This window comes from Mirounga leonina, unplaced genomic scaffold (genome assembly GCF_011800145.1).
Source record: "Mirounga leonina isolate KUSES-001 unplaced genomic scaffold, KU_Mleo_1.0 Mir_151, whole genome shotgun sequence".
In the NCBI taxonomy this organism is placed as follows: domain Eukaryota; kingdom Metazoa; phylum Chordata; class Mammalia; order Carnivora; family Phocidae; genus Mirounga; species Mirounga leonina.
This window is the reverse complement of record NW_023270377.1, coordinates 27251670-27268055: the sequence shown is the minus strand read 5'-3', so window position 1 is coordinate 27268055 and position 16386 is coordinate 27251670. Positions and strand designations below refer to the sequence as shown.

Genomic DNA, 16386 nt, shown 5'->3' with positions numbered 1-16386 from the left:
GGATCATGACCTGAGCCGAAGGCAGTCACTTAACCAACTGAGCCACCGGGCACCCTATAGCAAATATCTTTAAAAGAAAACTCAACATAGTAAAGATTTCCCAATAGTGGTGTTGTTATGTTACTAGAATAACACTTATTAAAACCCTAATGTGACCAAAGAATTCAGGTTGTTCCTAAAGCATTTGCTATGATGAGGTTATATTTCTCACCAGTCGATTGTTTGCCTCTAAAACCTGAATGAATCCTGGGCCTGATGTGGTCCAGTCTATTCAGAGATTCACATTAAAAGATGCACAGTACAGCAACCAAACTAGATAATAAGAAATTTTAATTTTCACTTGTGTTTAATTTTCACTTGTGTTTCTTAAAGCAAATGCAGTTCATAACCCAGTGTACCAAGTTTCGAAATTCCCAATTTCCCTTTCCTACCTTACAACCCTGCAGCTGGTCCACAGTCTCTCATTCAACAAAGTCCTAAAATATCCCAGCCACCAGCTGTACCGCTTATCTGATTCTCTCCCCTCTCAGCTTTTATTATGTTCACTAACTTGGTCTCCTGATGTCTTTTTAAATTTCCTTTTCACTTTGCGCGTTACAGTAGAGAGCCGAGGGCTGGAAGGGCCGAGAACTCTCCCGCCTTTCTCCTTTGTTTCTAGCCCTGTGCATCTCAGACCATTCTCTGAATTCTGCAGCATAAATGTCCCAGGAATCAGATGGACAGGGCGGGAGCAGCAGAGATGCAAAGCAGGCAAAGATAAAATTTCATTAGTGAGAAAGGGACCGAGAAGAGAAACCTTTAGGACACAGACATTCATATAACTCTCCTCAACACACTTAGTTGAATCAAAGAATAACAGCTGATTAACTTGTGAATAGTATTTCCCAAATATCATGGTCCGTATTTATTTAGGGTTTACTCTGCACCAAACACACATCTAATCTCTTAACATGCAGAATCCCAGTTATTTAACCCGACAACCTGGAGAGGAGGAACCCTTATTTTTCTCACTTTGTAGAAGTGGAAACTGAGGCACAGAGAGGTTACGTAGCCTGCCTGAAGTCACACAGCTGGTACGTAGTGGCTTCATTTAAATTTTATCTATCTATTTATTTGAGAGACAGAGACAGTGATAGTGACAGAGAGAGGCCAGGAGCAGGGACAAGAGGGAGAATCAGGTTCCCTGCAGAGCAGGGAGCCCGATGCAGGACTGGATCCCACGACCCTGACATCATGACCTGAGCCGAAGGCAGATGCTTAACCGACTGAGCCACCCAGGCACCCCGTAGTGGCTTCATTTAGATTCAGACCCACAGTATCTAACTCCAAAGCCTGGACTTTTAACCACAATATCAGTAGAGTACTCCCCAAACCCTTGGGATCCATTTGGTCCAATTTATATTTTTCGACCTACTTTGTTCTTTGGCTGGGTGTCCAAAGATACATTTTTTGATGATTTCCACGCTGTGGCATTTGCTTCCCTTGCAGAGCTGCTCGTGACATTTTTATTTGTTGGTCCCCTTCTTAACTTGACACCTAGAGACACATGTGGTCACTGTAACTGTATGAAAACCTTTTTTTTTTTTTTTAAATGAGTCCACCCACAGGTTTAGATCCTTCCCTTCTAGAATGCCTTGCTCCTGTCACTAAAGGGTCTGAGAAGTAAGACTTCCCTGATTCCCATAATGAAGGGAAATTAAGTCATGAATCCTTCTGGTTTGTTTCCTCTTTATTCAACTGGACAGAGGAATCTTATTACCGTAACAACTTTGGCCTTACTTTGTGAGTTTAACTTTTAGGTTTACTTAAATTTCCCCTAAGCAGGTGGAAGGAAAGAGGCTTACTCTGTTTGCGGGCGTATTCTGCTGCTTTGGGTGCTGTTAACATGGCAAAGGGATGCAGGGAGAGGCGGAGAGGTGGAGCTCGGGGAACCTGGAAGGAAAACAGTCCTCTTTTTAACACCTGCTAGGTGTAGCGCTTGGTCTGTTGAACCAGCCCACAGTTCTTAGACAGCACCAAGCACCTGCTGGGGAGCCTCACGTTTCACACGGCATGCACGTTCGTACTTTGTCTTTTGCGCCCACTCTTGGTCCTCTTTGCCCAGGATGCATTTTCACACACTGATGCTCTGCATATTGTTGCCTTTTACCTGGGATAACCATTTGCTCCTTTTCTGCCTAGAGGCTCCTACTTTTCCTTTGAGATGTAGCTCACGTATCACCTTTTCTGAGACATCTGCCCCGTGTCTTCCCACCCCCACTCTCCTGCACTGGCACCCCGCGCCCCCACCTTACCCTAAGGCAGAATTACTGACTCACTGGTCTGGAAACTCAAAGCATGCACTCACATAGAGCAAGCCCAGTGTTGTAGTTAGTTATAACCCACTGCCTGCTGCACTGGAAGCTTCTTCAAGGTTAGGACTGTCTCTTCATTCCTTCCTTCCTTCAACAAGTTCTCAGTGAGCACCTACCATGGGCCAGGCCCTGTGTCAGGAGCTGTGGTCACTAAGACAGACAAGGCTCCTGCCCTTCTGGAGCCAAGCAAGGAAACGCAAACAGTAAATCATCCACCGTGATGAATTTAATAAACAAACCAAGATGATGTACTAGCAAGTGACTGGACAGCCACCGCTGCAGATGGCCAGAGAAAGCCTCTAGAAAGAAGCAGTGCTTCTTCAGCTGAGCTTTCTAGAATGAGCGGCCGCCGGTTAGGGGACAAGCTGGAGAGGAGTGTTCCAGGCAGGGGGAACGAGAAGGTCTTCTTGGAATAACCTGTGTTTCCAGACACAGAAAGGAAGCCAGGGTGGCTAGAGCATAGGGAGAAAGGGGAAATTCTAGATGGGGCTGGGAAGGAGGCAGGCAGGCGCCAGATAATCTGGATCCTTGTGGGCCACGGTACGGAGCTGTACGTTATTCCAGGACTCAGTGGAAGCCATTGCAATATTTTTAAGCTCCAGTGTGATGAGGTCTGACTTCAGTTTTTAAAAAGATTGCTCTGGCTGCCATGTGGAGAACGGCTTGGAGTGTGGAAACAGGGAGCCCAGTTAGCGAATTTAACCTTTTCTCTACAGTGCCTTAGAGAATGCCTAGTACATAGGAGGCCCCCAGGTGTCATTGACTAGTTGAATGACTAGCATTCTAGCCAAGCAATAGTAGTTAACAGCATACACTTTAGGGTCAAACAGGCTGTATGTGAGTGCAGGCTGCACCAACTATCTACAAGATGTGTGACCTTGGGCATGTCACCTAACTCCTCTGTGCCTGTTTCTTCATGTGATAATAATAATACTGGTAATGAACTTATAGGGTTGTGGCAGGAATTAAAGTTAGCATATGTAAAGTACTTAGAATAGTGCCTGGCACATAGCACAATATATTGGCTTTAAAATTAATGATAATAATAATAATTATTTTTTGATAATAATAATTATTATATTTGTTATAATCATCGTCATCTCTCTTTATTGTGTAGAATAACCCATGGCAACAACTTGGCCACCATTTCCTTTACAAGATCCTGCTTGGAAATAACTAATCAAATAACTAATAACTAATCCGAGCCAGGAGGCCTGAAGTAATTAATACCCCTCTAAAAGATCAATCATTTCCTGCTTTCTCACTGAGGGAGATTCAAGCTTTATATTTATAGATGCTCTAGTTCCTTATCCACTGGGGAAGATAGAACCTGATGATTTTAAAGGTCACTTCCAGTTCAAATATTCTATGAGTCCTGATAATCTGATGGCTCATGCAAGAAGTTCCTATGGCTTCCTGTGTGGCTTATATGAGAAATTACTCTCAAAAGTAGGATGAAAATAAAATCCTAAACCGAGAATTGATCATACATTCTTTTTTTACCTTAGAGCTATTTACTAATATCATCATTGTGTCAATATAGAAGTATTATTACAATTGTCATTTCTTCATTCATATTCTTATTAAGTGCTCAATTATATCCAAAGCCATTCAACAAAAATTTCTTCTAACTGGAGGTGGGAAGAGAGAGAGAAGAAGATGGGGGATGTCATATAGAAACTTGCACAAGAAACGACCTGGATACATCATCAAGAGATGAAGAGTATAGATTCCTTTTTTTTTTTGAGAGAGAGAGAGCGTGCATGAGTGGGGAGAGGGGCAGAGGGAGAGCGAGAAGCAGACTCTCTGCTGAGCAGGGAGCCAGGACCCCGGGATCATGACCTGAGCTAAAGGCAGATGCCTAACTGATGAATCCACCCAGGCGCCCCAAGGATGAAGAGTATAGCCAGTAATCTTCATCTGCCTTTCAGCCTGAGCAGTAACTTATTAAAATGTCATTTGGTATCACTGAGCCAGAAGGTAGAGAATTTCTGATTCTAGATGTCAAAGCAATTGAACATATGCTCATGAATACCATATTTTCCAAAGCAAAAGCAGGGCACGTGGTCCAGAAAGACAGCTTGTACTGTCCAATAAGTTTTTCAAGTGTGTTTGGGATGGTGCAACATCATATTTTCTAAACATTTTAATATTAGTAAAGAGAGAAGGCAAATTTCAAATAGGAAGAGTACTGGAAAATCTAGGACTTGACTGATTATATCCTATAGCAGCTTTTCTAAAAATTGAGGCTCTGTGTGAATTTAAAAAAACAAGAAGAAGAAAGAAAAATGACCCAACCAAAAAAAAAAAAATAGAAGATTTTTAGCAGGCACTCCACAGAAGAAGAACATAAAAATAGTTGTTCATTGGTAATCAGAGGAATGTGAAGATCACGGCCACCTAACAGACTGACAAACTTAAGAAGCCTGAAAATAGCAAGTGTTGGTAGCAGCCAGATAAGCTCATTGCAGGTGGAAGTGTACATTGGTATGACCATTTTGGAAAACAATTTGGCTTTATGCAGAGTTGGAGATGCACATGTATCTGATGGGATGTGCATGGCATCTATGATGTAATGATGTGGCAGTTTCATGCCTAGGCATAGGCCACACAGAAACTCTTTTACTGGACATAAAGAAACATATAACAGAAATTATCCAAATGTCTAAAACGGAAGAATATATAAAGAAATTGTGGCATACTCCTACAGCGGAATGCTATGTGCAGTGAAAATAAACTATGTGTAACCATAGGGATGAATTTGTGCACCATAGTGTTGAATGACAAAAGAAAGCCATGGAATAAAATGTTTGCTTCACTTATAAAGACTGCTTTTTATATGACTTCTATCAAGTTCAAAGAACATGCAAAACTAAACAATATATGGGTGAGACATGCATATGTGGTAAAACTCGAAAGAAAGACAAGAAAATTATAAACCCATGATTCCAGATAGTAGAAATGTGGAGCAACAAGAAGGGTAGGGGCTGGAGAGGATGCACGGAGAGCTCCCAAACGGTTGATACTGTTCCATTTCATCCCCTTGGTGGATTTGTTGTTTGCTTGGGTTTTATACTTTAAACATATACCATAAGTATTCATTTGGACATAATGGATATCGAAAGCATGGTTTTCCATCTCCCTTCATGAAGATCTGCCAATATTGAGCTTTTGTTTAAACTTAATAGGTCCCTCTCCTTATCATGAAAATGCTTTTTCACTTCTGTACACTTCAGGCTGGATCAGCATCCTCCAAGAAGAGAAAACACTTGGCAGATTATTGTAGTAAGCGCCTAGAGGCTGGGGCTGCAGAAGGGTGTGAGGTGGGAAGATGTGCCTGCTGCAAAGTCGATGGACTCCTGTGGATGGGAAACAGGAGCGGGGGTGGGTTTGGAAATAAAAACACTTAATGTTGAAGGCTCCCCACCCCACGCCAGCATCATGCACCTGATATGTGTGAATGCTCAGAAGGACCTAGTATAGTTTGGAAGTGTAATCATGCATATTTACACATAGGGAAATTGGGAATCAGAGAAATTAGGTAACTTATCCAAGGCCACACAGCTAGGAAGTGGCAGAGCTGGGACGGAACACCGATCTGTCTGCCTCTGCAGAACCTGTTTTGGACTCAGGATGGAGTTAAATGATGGCCCCTCAGACTCTGGGGTGTGGCTGCAGAAAGAGAGAAGGAGTAGAGGTTCTGATGGTCTCCAGCCACCTCTCCTTGTCTTCCTCCTCTCTCGGTTACACTAATTTTTACTCTCTCTGCTTCCCTTTCCTTTTTCCCTCTTTCTCTGACAAATGGAACTGAAGAAAATTTCTATTGCTCGCTTGCTGTGTTGAGGGCAGATTTATGCTCCTTTTTCTTCAGCTTGAAATTGAGTAGGCGATTTTATATTTATCTGAAGCTAATCGTAAATACCGTCATTTGTGTGAAACCCTTAGTTGACTTTTTTCTCTATAGGTCCAAGGTCTTCAGCAGAAAAATGGCTCCCTGTCGTCAAATAGCAGCTCCCTCTCAGGAGTAGAACCTGAGGATTATAGAATTGGTGAACGACAGTGGACCCGTGATGCCTTTCTGTCACCAGGTGGCAGCAAATACTCCTGAAGAAAGCCCTCAAGCCTATGCACAATCCGTATTATATCATGCCTCCAATTCTAGTGGCCGGAACTTTTCCATAATCTAATTAGTATTCTACAGGGCTTTAAGCTCTTGCTTAGAGAGGATTTTAGCTGTTGCTTAGGAGACATGTTATCTAAAGGAATCAAAGTTTATTCAGATATATGCAGCCATTAGAGAAGAATCTTTGTCAATAACTTCTTTCGAACAATTTTTTTGAAATTATGTTAAACCTCGAAAGACTGTTTTAAAATAGCTCTTACAATTTAATCTTTGAAATGCTACATTTCCATAGAGAGGTTCTACTAATTTCTTGTTTAAGATGTGGAGGAGGTCCCTGAATTGAACTGACATATAGCCGCAATAGAAAGGCCTGGGCTGGCATTCTTGAAGCTGGAGGATCTTGTGAGGTCCGCAAGGGTAGGTGATCCTTAGACTCTGTATTTGTAGCTCAAATGGTATTGTACCCTTTGTGATAATTCAGTGTCTAAAATAGGCAAAGCTTATATTATGTTAATAATATATAAGGATGCTTGATGAGCTATTTAATTATTTAGAGCAGTAGTTCTCAACCAGCTGTGATTTTGCTTCTTAAGGGACATTTGGCAAAGTTGAGAGACGTTTTTGGTTGTCACACCGGGGGGAAGCTATTGGCATCTAAAAGGTGGAGGCCAGCGATGCTGATAAACATCTCACAATGCATAAGACAGCCCCCCGGCTCCACCCCTACACACACAACAAAGAATTATCTGGACTGAAATGTTGAAAAACCTTGATTTACAGGAATATAGAGGAAAATCAGGTATTCAAATCCCAAGTACCAGAACCTTAACTATAGTTATTGTCTTGAGGTTACCATGTGCCAAGCACTAAGGGCTTTACTGGTACTGATTCACCTCATTTCCCACAATAATCCCATTTTCTAGTCCCTGTTTTTATGATAAAATCAAGGATGATGAATTTAGAAGACTTGCCCAGGATTCCTCTGCTCAAAGTTGGTTCAAACCCAGGCAGCCTGGCTTCAGAATCCTCATGCTGAACCCTTACCCAAGCTGCCTTCCAGTTACGAATCAATAAAGGAGCTGACAGTCATATCCTGTAACAATATACAAATGCAGGTGTTTGAAGGAAAGCTCCCTCCATGAGGATATTATCTATTTCCCTTTCGAGCTGGTCATTGTATAGTCCATGTGCACATCTGGGCTTTTTGATTTTGGTCAGCGATGTGAGGACAGAGACTGTGCATAACCAAACAGAGAATGTGCTGAATAAAGTCTCTTTACTGAATAAGTGAAAGATGGGATGGATAGATAGAAATTGGCCAGCCCACCTCTAAACAGCATGGCTTCCTAGTCTGGCCCTTTAAAATGAACCTGGCTACTTGGTTACATGGCCTGAGCTACTTGGGCAACCATGTTTGCAAATCTTCTTGATTGATAACCCAACCAAGACTGGAAGGGTTCATAGGGCCATCCCCTCCAGGATGTGATTTTCCGTATTTGCCCTTTGACCATGTGAGTTGAGGCCAACCAGTCAGGGCCTGATGCCTGCCCTAGCCATCCCCAGGCACCAGAAGATGTGGAAAAACACAGTGGCTGAACCAGAAGGTGTTGCTGTTTATGTGTATATATTGGGGGGTGGGTTGGGGAAAGGGGAAAAGAGGGCAGTCTGGAAGGGAGACCCACGAGAAAAGCTATCTTGTCTGACTTGTTCACCATTATACCCCTTGTACATAAATTATATTGAATGAATGAGGTTGAAACTAGGGTGATCAGAGGAAAGGTGCTGATGTCCTCTGTGATCAAGGGACCTTGAGTCTTAGGACGAGAGCCAGCTTACATAGGGATTAAGGTGATGGGACAGTCAGATTCCAAGTTATAACACTTCTTAGTAAATGCTTGACTCTTAAGCTGGACCTGGTGAGCTCTTGATTTTATATGACCCCACTGTTCGCTGTATTGTCCATGGGTAAAAGAACAAGGGGGGGCAGGCATTTCTGTGGTCATAGCCCTGCCCCTGCCCTGGCCTTCCTGCCAAGTCCGGGTGGGGCATCGGAAGTGACAGTGTGAGCAGAAAGCTGGGTATGAGGGTATGGATTCTCTCTCTTCCCTCCCTGCACACCCCTTCTGCACTACCCGCCCTGTCTCTTCCCTTTTCTAGAGGTATCTAAAGGTAAACCAATCGGTAGTTCACCTCTAAATGCCAGCTTGTATTTAATGTTTACTAAATGTGCCTACGTCCATAAAGAGCAAAAATTGAACTGGCTATAAAGATCATTCAGAATATTCAAAAAAATATTTTTAGATCGGTATATGGAAACTCAAAGAAGGACAGGGACCTAGGGCTCCGTGGAAGTGGTGTCAGAGCTCAGGTCACTGGACTTCTGATAGTTGCTTCTTCTACTGCTGTGATTCAAAGGACTCTCATGTGAAGGAGAAGAGTGGTAGTAACGAACTACAAAATTTATCATGAGATTGAACCTTGCAGATCTTCTCCTAGTGCTAAATGTTCTAGTACATCATGCAATAATAGGAACCCCCGGACTTGCCAAACCTACATTACAAAATGTGTAGGTGAGAAATTCTGTTCGCCTGAGACAGAGGCAGAATCTAGACCGTCAGCCTGGTGCCGTATTTGTTGCCTCTACTCAGTCTGACGCAAAATACTTATTGTTATTACTGCCAGAGCCCTCACGTAAGGAAATCATTTTACAAAGAGTTGTTATCCGGGTAAGATATGGCTACATCCGGTTTTGTACATTTTGATAAAAAAACTGTTGTTTCATGCGGTTGAAAATGTTAAAAATACATTATAAATTTATAAAATAAATTTTCTCTAAAAATCCCTTTTATTGATAGTGTCGGATCACCCCTACCTTAGTAGCCCCAGAACTGGTAGAAGAATCAGCTCCATACATTTTAAAGACTTCCTCAATTGGGATACTGTTCTGTTAAAAAAAACCCAAAACAATAGCACCAACAAATGCATCATCATATCATGGTTTTTCTTACATTACAAAACAAAGCAATTACAGCTCCGCTATGTCTAGTATCATGCCTGGATAGCATGGGCACTAAATAAATAACTTCTGAATAAATGGATAGATCAGAGTCTACAGTATCTAATTATATATGTCTTTCATTCTGGCTGTTTGCTTTTTAAATAAATGTTTTCACAATACCATATAGAAGTCAAAGACTTTTTACTATATCTTTAAAACTGAAACATTTAATATTAGTAAATCCTAAGCATTCAGAAAGATCGGTTGAAAAATAAAATAAATATGCATTAATATAAAAATGCACATAATAAATATAAAATCTCCATATATTCAAATAGTGTTCTTTTCCTTACCATTAGGATTCCAGCATAAGATGATAAAATCATTGCTTCTCTTTCTTTCCGGTTTGGATAAACAGGTCTGTCATGAAATGGCATTTTCCTAAGGGGGAATATGAAAAAATAACAGTGGAAGGTTTATTTTTGTTCTTTTTGACACCTGGTAAGCTTATAATAATAATAATCCATAATTAATCTCCAATGGCCATGTGTTATGCACTTATTTACAAAACTGAGGTGATCAGTCTGCCATCAGTAAAGTACATACTTTGAATTCTGAATCTTCTAACAATGGTGGTGAATTTGCCTTCTGTCTATGTTTTCACAGCTCTCAAACACTGGCCACTATGGTGGACAATTATGGTTTTGCCAACCTGTATCCTCTTCCCCTTCTTGTGGCAGAACTCTCCCTTCTTGCTGGGGAGAACTGCCTTACCCACTGTAAGCCTATCTGCTTCTAGGGAAGCCACAAACACCCCTAGATTCCACGGGTGGAAAATACACTGTGGACTAAGCTGGTCAGAGTATTCCATTCCTCTCACCCTCAACCTCTGGACAAGTCAGGGGCTGAGACACAATTGAGACACAATTCTGTGACTTCTTTCTTAATCTATTCTCCTATGGACTGAATATTGTGATAAAATGGGCTAAAATTAAGAATAATGTCCACCGCTGGGCGGCTCAACCAGTTAAGCACCTGACTCTTGATTTCTCGGGGTCCTGAGATCAAGGCCCATGTTGGGCTGGCTCTGTGCTGAGTGTGGAGCCTGCTTGGGAGTCTCTCTCTCTCTCTCTCTCCCTCTGCCCCTCACCCTGCTCACACATGCCCTCTCTCTCTCTCTCTCTCTCAAAAAAAAGAAGAATGTCCACCCAGAGGAAATAGTCTAGAAGTAAATCCTGATGACATGATTTGAGTTTTGAATCAAGCCATGCCTAATGTAAACCTACCCCTGGACTTTTCAAATAAAGTTAATAAATTCCTACTCCCCTCCCATTTGGCGGTGTGTTTAAGTCTGTTCAAGCTGGACTTTCTGCTTATTACAACTAAACCCTAATTGATATAGCTATCCAGGACAAGGTATGTGTTCTAAGGCAATGGAACAGAAAAAATAGCTGGCCTCTGGAAGAAGCTATTAAATCCTGGTCTCATTAGTTCCTTATTCTTACCAACTGAGTGAGTCTGCCTGGCACACATGAACATGCTGATAATCCTGGAAAGGATTCGAACAGCTGTAGTTCAAATAGCTCAGCTCAGGGATCTATCTAGTTAAATGCTTCAGAAATTGTGTTTGATAGTCCTTTGGAAACAACCGCAGCCTTTACCCACAGAATTGACCATTTTAAAAAATCACGACACATGCACAATAAAGCACAGTTATATTTCTAAGACACAACATTATGTGTGAGAAAGATCATCTGACAGAAATCAATCAGCAGAGTTGCAAAGTATGTAAACTTGTCTATGTTGACAACTGCGGGGTTTCTTCAGGTATCTAGCTGGCGAGGGATACTCACCCTGCAGCGTTTTCAAATCAGAGTGCCTCATGGTGGAAGATGCCAGACAGAAGCTTTCTCTATCGCTACTCATAGTCATACATTTAAAAAAGAAGAAGGAAAAAATACTATTTCAACTCACACTTTTTCCCACTCCAGCCAAGTTAAGTCTTCTGAGTGATCCAGCCATTGCAAAGCAACATTGATGGCCAAGTCATAGTGTGCCTGGAAGCAGGAAGCACAGACAGCAAAGGGAGGGGCTTGGACATTGCCTGGAGCACCCCCTGGACCCAATGACAATGGCATTGTTAAGCCTAGGCTATTATTTTGTCATGTCCACAATGTGAGGACCATCTTCTATGTCCAGTAACCTGATGCTCAGACAGATTATTTAGAGATCTTCAGTCATTACGTTTTCCTCTCACTAGGGCTGTTTTTTAATTTTTGATTCACGGTGACAGGAAAAGAAAGGATGGATTCTTGGAAAGAAACTAGGGATAGGGGGGCACCTGGGTGGCTCAGTCGGTTCAGTGTCTGCTTTCAGCTCAGGTCATGATCTCGGGGTCCTGGGATCGAGTCCCACGTCAGGCTCCCTGCTCAGTGGGGAGTCTGCTTCTCCCTCTCACTCTGTCCCCTCCCCCCAGTCATGCTCTCTCTCTCTCTCTCAAATAAATAAATAAATAAAATCTTAAAAAAAAAAAAGAAACTAGGAATCAGGGAATCTAGATTTAAATCTAGATATTGCCACAACTCACGGTATATCCTTGGGTAAGCAACTGATGTTCTCAGGGCCTCAGTTTCCTCAAATTTTAAAATAGAAAAGGGTGAAGGTGGGGGAAGAGGGCCACAGAGAATGATTTTCAATTCTGTGAGCGAACATCAGAAATGCACTCCCAGGAGCACAGGAGAGTCAGGGGGAGATTAGGAGGCTTCTGAGGGGAGGTCCCAGCGGAACTGGGGCGTGAAGAACAGGACGAGGAGAATTCTATAGGTGAAGAAGGACATCCTGGGTGGAGGGGCCAGGGTGAGCAAAGGACTGGAGGTAGATTCCAACTGAGTGGCTTGCTAAGAGTCCTGTACACAGTAAAAAGCTGAGGACCGATTCGAATGTTCATTCCTATGCTATTGACCATCTTTCTGGTAATTTCTAAGCATATTCACCTTGTCCCTGTCAAAATCTTCCTTTTCTCTCCACTCTCTCCCCACCTCCAGAAAAGGGAAGGTTGGTTTTGTTTTGGGGGTTTTAGATGGGTTCTAAGGTTCTAACACTGTCTAAACAATGTGCAGTTGACCCTTGAACGCCCAGGGGTTAGAAGCACCAATTCCTGCAGTCTAAAATCCTTTTATAACTTTTGACTCCCCCCAAACTTAACTACTAATAGCCTGCTGTTCACTGGAAGCCTTGCCAATAACATAAACTGTCGATTAACACATATTTTATATGTTATATATATTATATATTGCATTTTTATAATAAAGTAAGCTAGAGGAAAGAAAATGTTATTAAGAAAATCATAAGATGGGGCGCCTGGGTGGCTCAGTCATTAAGCGTCTGCCTTCGGCTCAGGTCACGATCCCAGAGTCCTGGGATCGAGCCCCACATCGGGATCCCTGCTCCGCGGGAAGCCTGCTTCTCCCTTTCCCAGTCCCCCTGCTTGTGTTCCCTCTCGCACTGTCTCTCTCTCTCTGTCAAATAAATAAATAAAATCTTAAAGAAATAAAACACCAACCATTTAAAAAGAAAAAAAGAAAATCCTAGGATAAAATACATTTGCAGTACTGTACTGTATAAAAAAAATTCCGTGTATAAGTGGACCCACACAGTTGAAATTCGTGTTATTCAAGGGTCAACTGTACTTATTTCTTTCAGCAACTAAACCAAACTAGAAAGTGAACAACAACAAAAAAGAACCATGATCAGTGGTTGAAACCTAATCCAAAGGTTGGTGCGTGGACCAGCCACCTTGGCATCTCCTATTTGCTCATCACAAATGCAAATTCCCAGCCCCACCCAAACCTCCCGAATCAAAAGGGCCTTGCACTAAGACCTCATTAAAGCTTGAGAAGCATTTATTTAATTGATTTAATTTCTCCATTTAACATGCACAGGGAAGCACTTTAGAACCCCAAGGCTGAACTGCTTATACGGCTCCAGGGAGGTCAGGCAGGGGGAGGGGCGGGGAGAGAGACTTTCTTCCTTCTAAGTGCAAGAGGAGTAAACAGGTAAGCATAAAAAACGCTGAGGGTTTACTCATTTGTTTTGAATTAGATCTTTATATAATTTCTTCCTTAATTTCTGTGAAGTGAACTTCCATTACATAACGTGAATCTGAGTTTCAACATGAATAATGAGGAAAGATTTTAGGATTGTTCATTCATTCTGTGGTTTTCTCTATGAATGCAAATGGTAAAAAACAAAAGAAAACGTTATTATATTAGAGAAATACATAAGTCATTTTGTCAAAAAAATTTTTTAACATCATGTATCTAACATTTAACCTTTCACTCATTTGCTTTTTAATCTTTTCTGGGAGAGAAAGAGCAAATAGCAAAAGTCTCATGACTTATTTTTTCTCATTCTTTTTGCTTTCAGTGTAATGAGTCGAAAAGGCCATGTGGAGGGCCCTAGGATGAGAAGATGAGGAAGAGGACATTCTGGGAGGATCGAGATTAGCCTTGTTCATGATCTACATTAGATCCTTGTTCCGACCCCTGAACACAAATAACACAAATGTGACTTGCATTGGCATGCCTTTCTTTACCATATCATCTAGAAAGGTGAGTTGCCTTCTTCCTTTTGGGTCAAATTCATTTTCCCGAAGTCTGATGCCAATATAATCTCCCCTTAAAAGCAAGAGAGCAGCATTGAACCATTGGGAATGAGAGGGGAGCTCTGTCTGCAGAAGAGCGTTCTTCCCAGTCCCTCCCTCCTCCACCAAAATACAAAGTCACTGGTGCCTCTGGTAGCTCAACTGATACTCATTTTGATTTAAATAGCAATCCTGCAATGTATAGGTTTTAAAACGTCTAACCACTAAGAACTTCAATCACATTTATCTGAAAATAAATATTCACATAGGAACAGAATTGATAGGAACGCAGGGGGATGGGGGCGTGACACATTCCCACATGCAGAAACGATTTCCCAAAACCAAAAGGATTGAGACCCACTGTTTAAAACAAAGATTCCCTCGGTGGGGCGCCTGAGTGGCTCAGTCATTGATCGTCTGCCTTCGGCTCAGGTCATGATCCCAGGGTCCTGGGATCCAGCCCCGCATCCGGCTCACTGCTCCCCCATCTGGCTCCCTGCTCGCAGGGAAGCCTGCCTCTCCCTCTCCCACTCCCCCTGCTTGTGTTCCCTCTCTCACTGTCTCTCTATCTGTCAAATAAATAAATAAAATCTTAAAAATAAATAAATAAATAAAACAAAGAGTCCCTTGCTGCCCATGTTAAACTCAGAATGTCCAAAGTTGAAAAATTCCAACTATATGATGTTCTGTACGGATGTGTTCTCTTGCCCGAAGGCCTTTTTTCCCCCATTAGAATGCAAATACCCCAAGGAGGAGTTATGCATAAAAACAAACCAGGAATTCTACTTCAGTGTGTCTTGTACAATACTTTCCTAGCGGCCCTGGCAGGAGGACAGACAGGAAGAGGAAGAGGGACCCGATGAAGGAAAAAGGATTCTGGGTCCCCAGGGTCCATCTGCACAGATCCACACTTGGACCTAAGGCTGGTTCTGTTTTCAAGGTCTTTACCGTGCACTTTGGGCAAGCCACTGCCAGGGCGGAGGGGGCCGGGGGGAGTAAGTTTGTGTCTGGTTCCCAAAAGCTCTTCTGAGTCATTAAGCTAAAATTGATAAAAATTCTCAAGTTTTGCTTTCTAATTCCAAGATACTCTATTTAAAGTAGCCTAACTGTATTCTTTGGTTATAAAATTATACTTATATCAGTTTTGAAATTCCAATTCTACATGGAGGAATTGACATTTCTGATAACAATTTTTTTAATTATATTATATTGGCCTCCAAACACATACATGTAAATATGTGTAAAGTCATATGTTTTTTATTCCAGGATTTCTTAAGGACTTGTTTAAAAATAATTACCATAGTAGGCAGAGAAAAGACATTTGATGGGGACTGTGAGAAGGTCTTTGATCAAAAGGATATTATTGTTGTGCCTATAACATATAAGAAATAGAATAGCCTTTTCCCCCCTTTTTATGTGCTCTGTGATTTTCACCAACCTCTTAAAAAAGTACCAAGTCACAGAAAAGCTACCACAGGAGAAAATTTTTTTTTTCCAGGGGAAAACTTGACATTTTGTTTGGTTTTTATTTTTTTTTAAAAAAGTTCAGATGTCAAGAGAAAGGAGATGAATTATTTAGTCGGTAAGACTAACAATACCAGCGGCAAAAGCTGCAATTGAAATGCTGGGCCCTTGGGTACATTTTGCAGAAATCTTTCCTATATCTTTTACCAACAGGGCCCTTTTAAAGGCACATCCTGGCCAGTACAGGCAGTCTGGGCTGGGGGCTCAGCTGTTAGGCTCTAGAATGGGGATGCCTCTGATAGGCACATATGCACGATCCTGGCAGAAACATCCTCCCAAGAGAGTCAGCATCCTGCTTTGCACCACATGTGAGACTTCTCAGGCAGGAGGCAGAGACTAGATCATCTGGCTTTCTCCTGTAGTGCAGGAATAGATTCTTCCTCAGATTTTTACCCACCCCCACCTCCTGCCAATATCCAGACCATCTATGACCTGAAACCCACCGAAGGCCGAGTGTAATAAACAAAAATTTATTCTCAATCATACTTACAGGAGCTTTTTCATTTCCTTCTTTAGGAGCTTTCTTTCCATGATTAAAGGCTTATCGAGCTGAGCAGGTATCTGTAGGTTACACTGTACCTGGTATCCTTGGGGAAGACCCAGCCTCTCTGAGCCTATAAGCTACAGCAGCAAATCAGAGAGAATTTGAGTTAGGGATGCTATCACTCCAAATACCAGTCATGGAGTCCTAGGCTTTGGAAGGGATCCGGGAGTGTGTAGAGCTCAGACCTCTTATCCAGCAGGT

The 16386-nt window shown here is 42.0% G+C and overlaps 1 protein-coding gene across 1 annotated transcript; it reads right to left on the bottom strand.

Moving 5' to 3' along the window:
- Positions 1-1396: 1396 nt before the first annotated feature.
- On the bottom strand, positions 1397-16172 carry CUNH2orf80 (chromosome unknown C2orf80 homolog). The gene is made up of 7 exons (XM_035008339.1): positions 16132-16172; positions 14070-14151; positions 11450-11532; positions 9829-9916; positions 9350-9421; positions 1845-1932; positions 1397-1536 (listed from the first exon to the last, which is right to left on the bottom strand). The coding sequence occupies exons 1-7, from the start codon at positions 16170-16172 to the stop codon at positions 1397-1399; spliced, it is 594 nt and encodes a 197-aa protein (XP_034864230.1).
- Between the last annotated feature and the right edge of the window lie 214 nt (positions 16173-16386).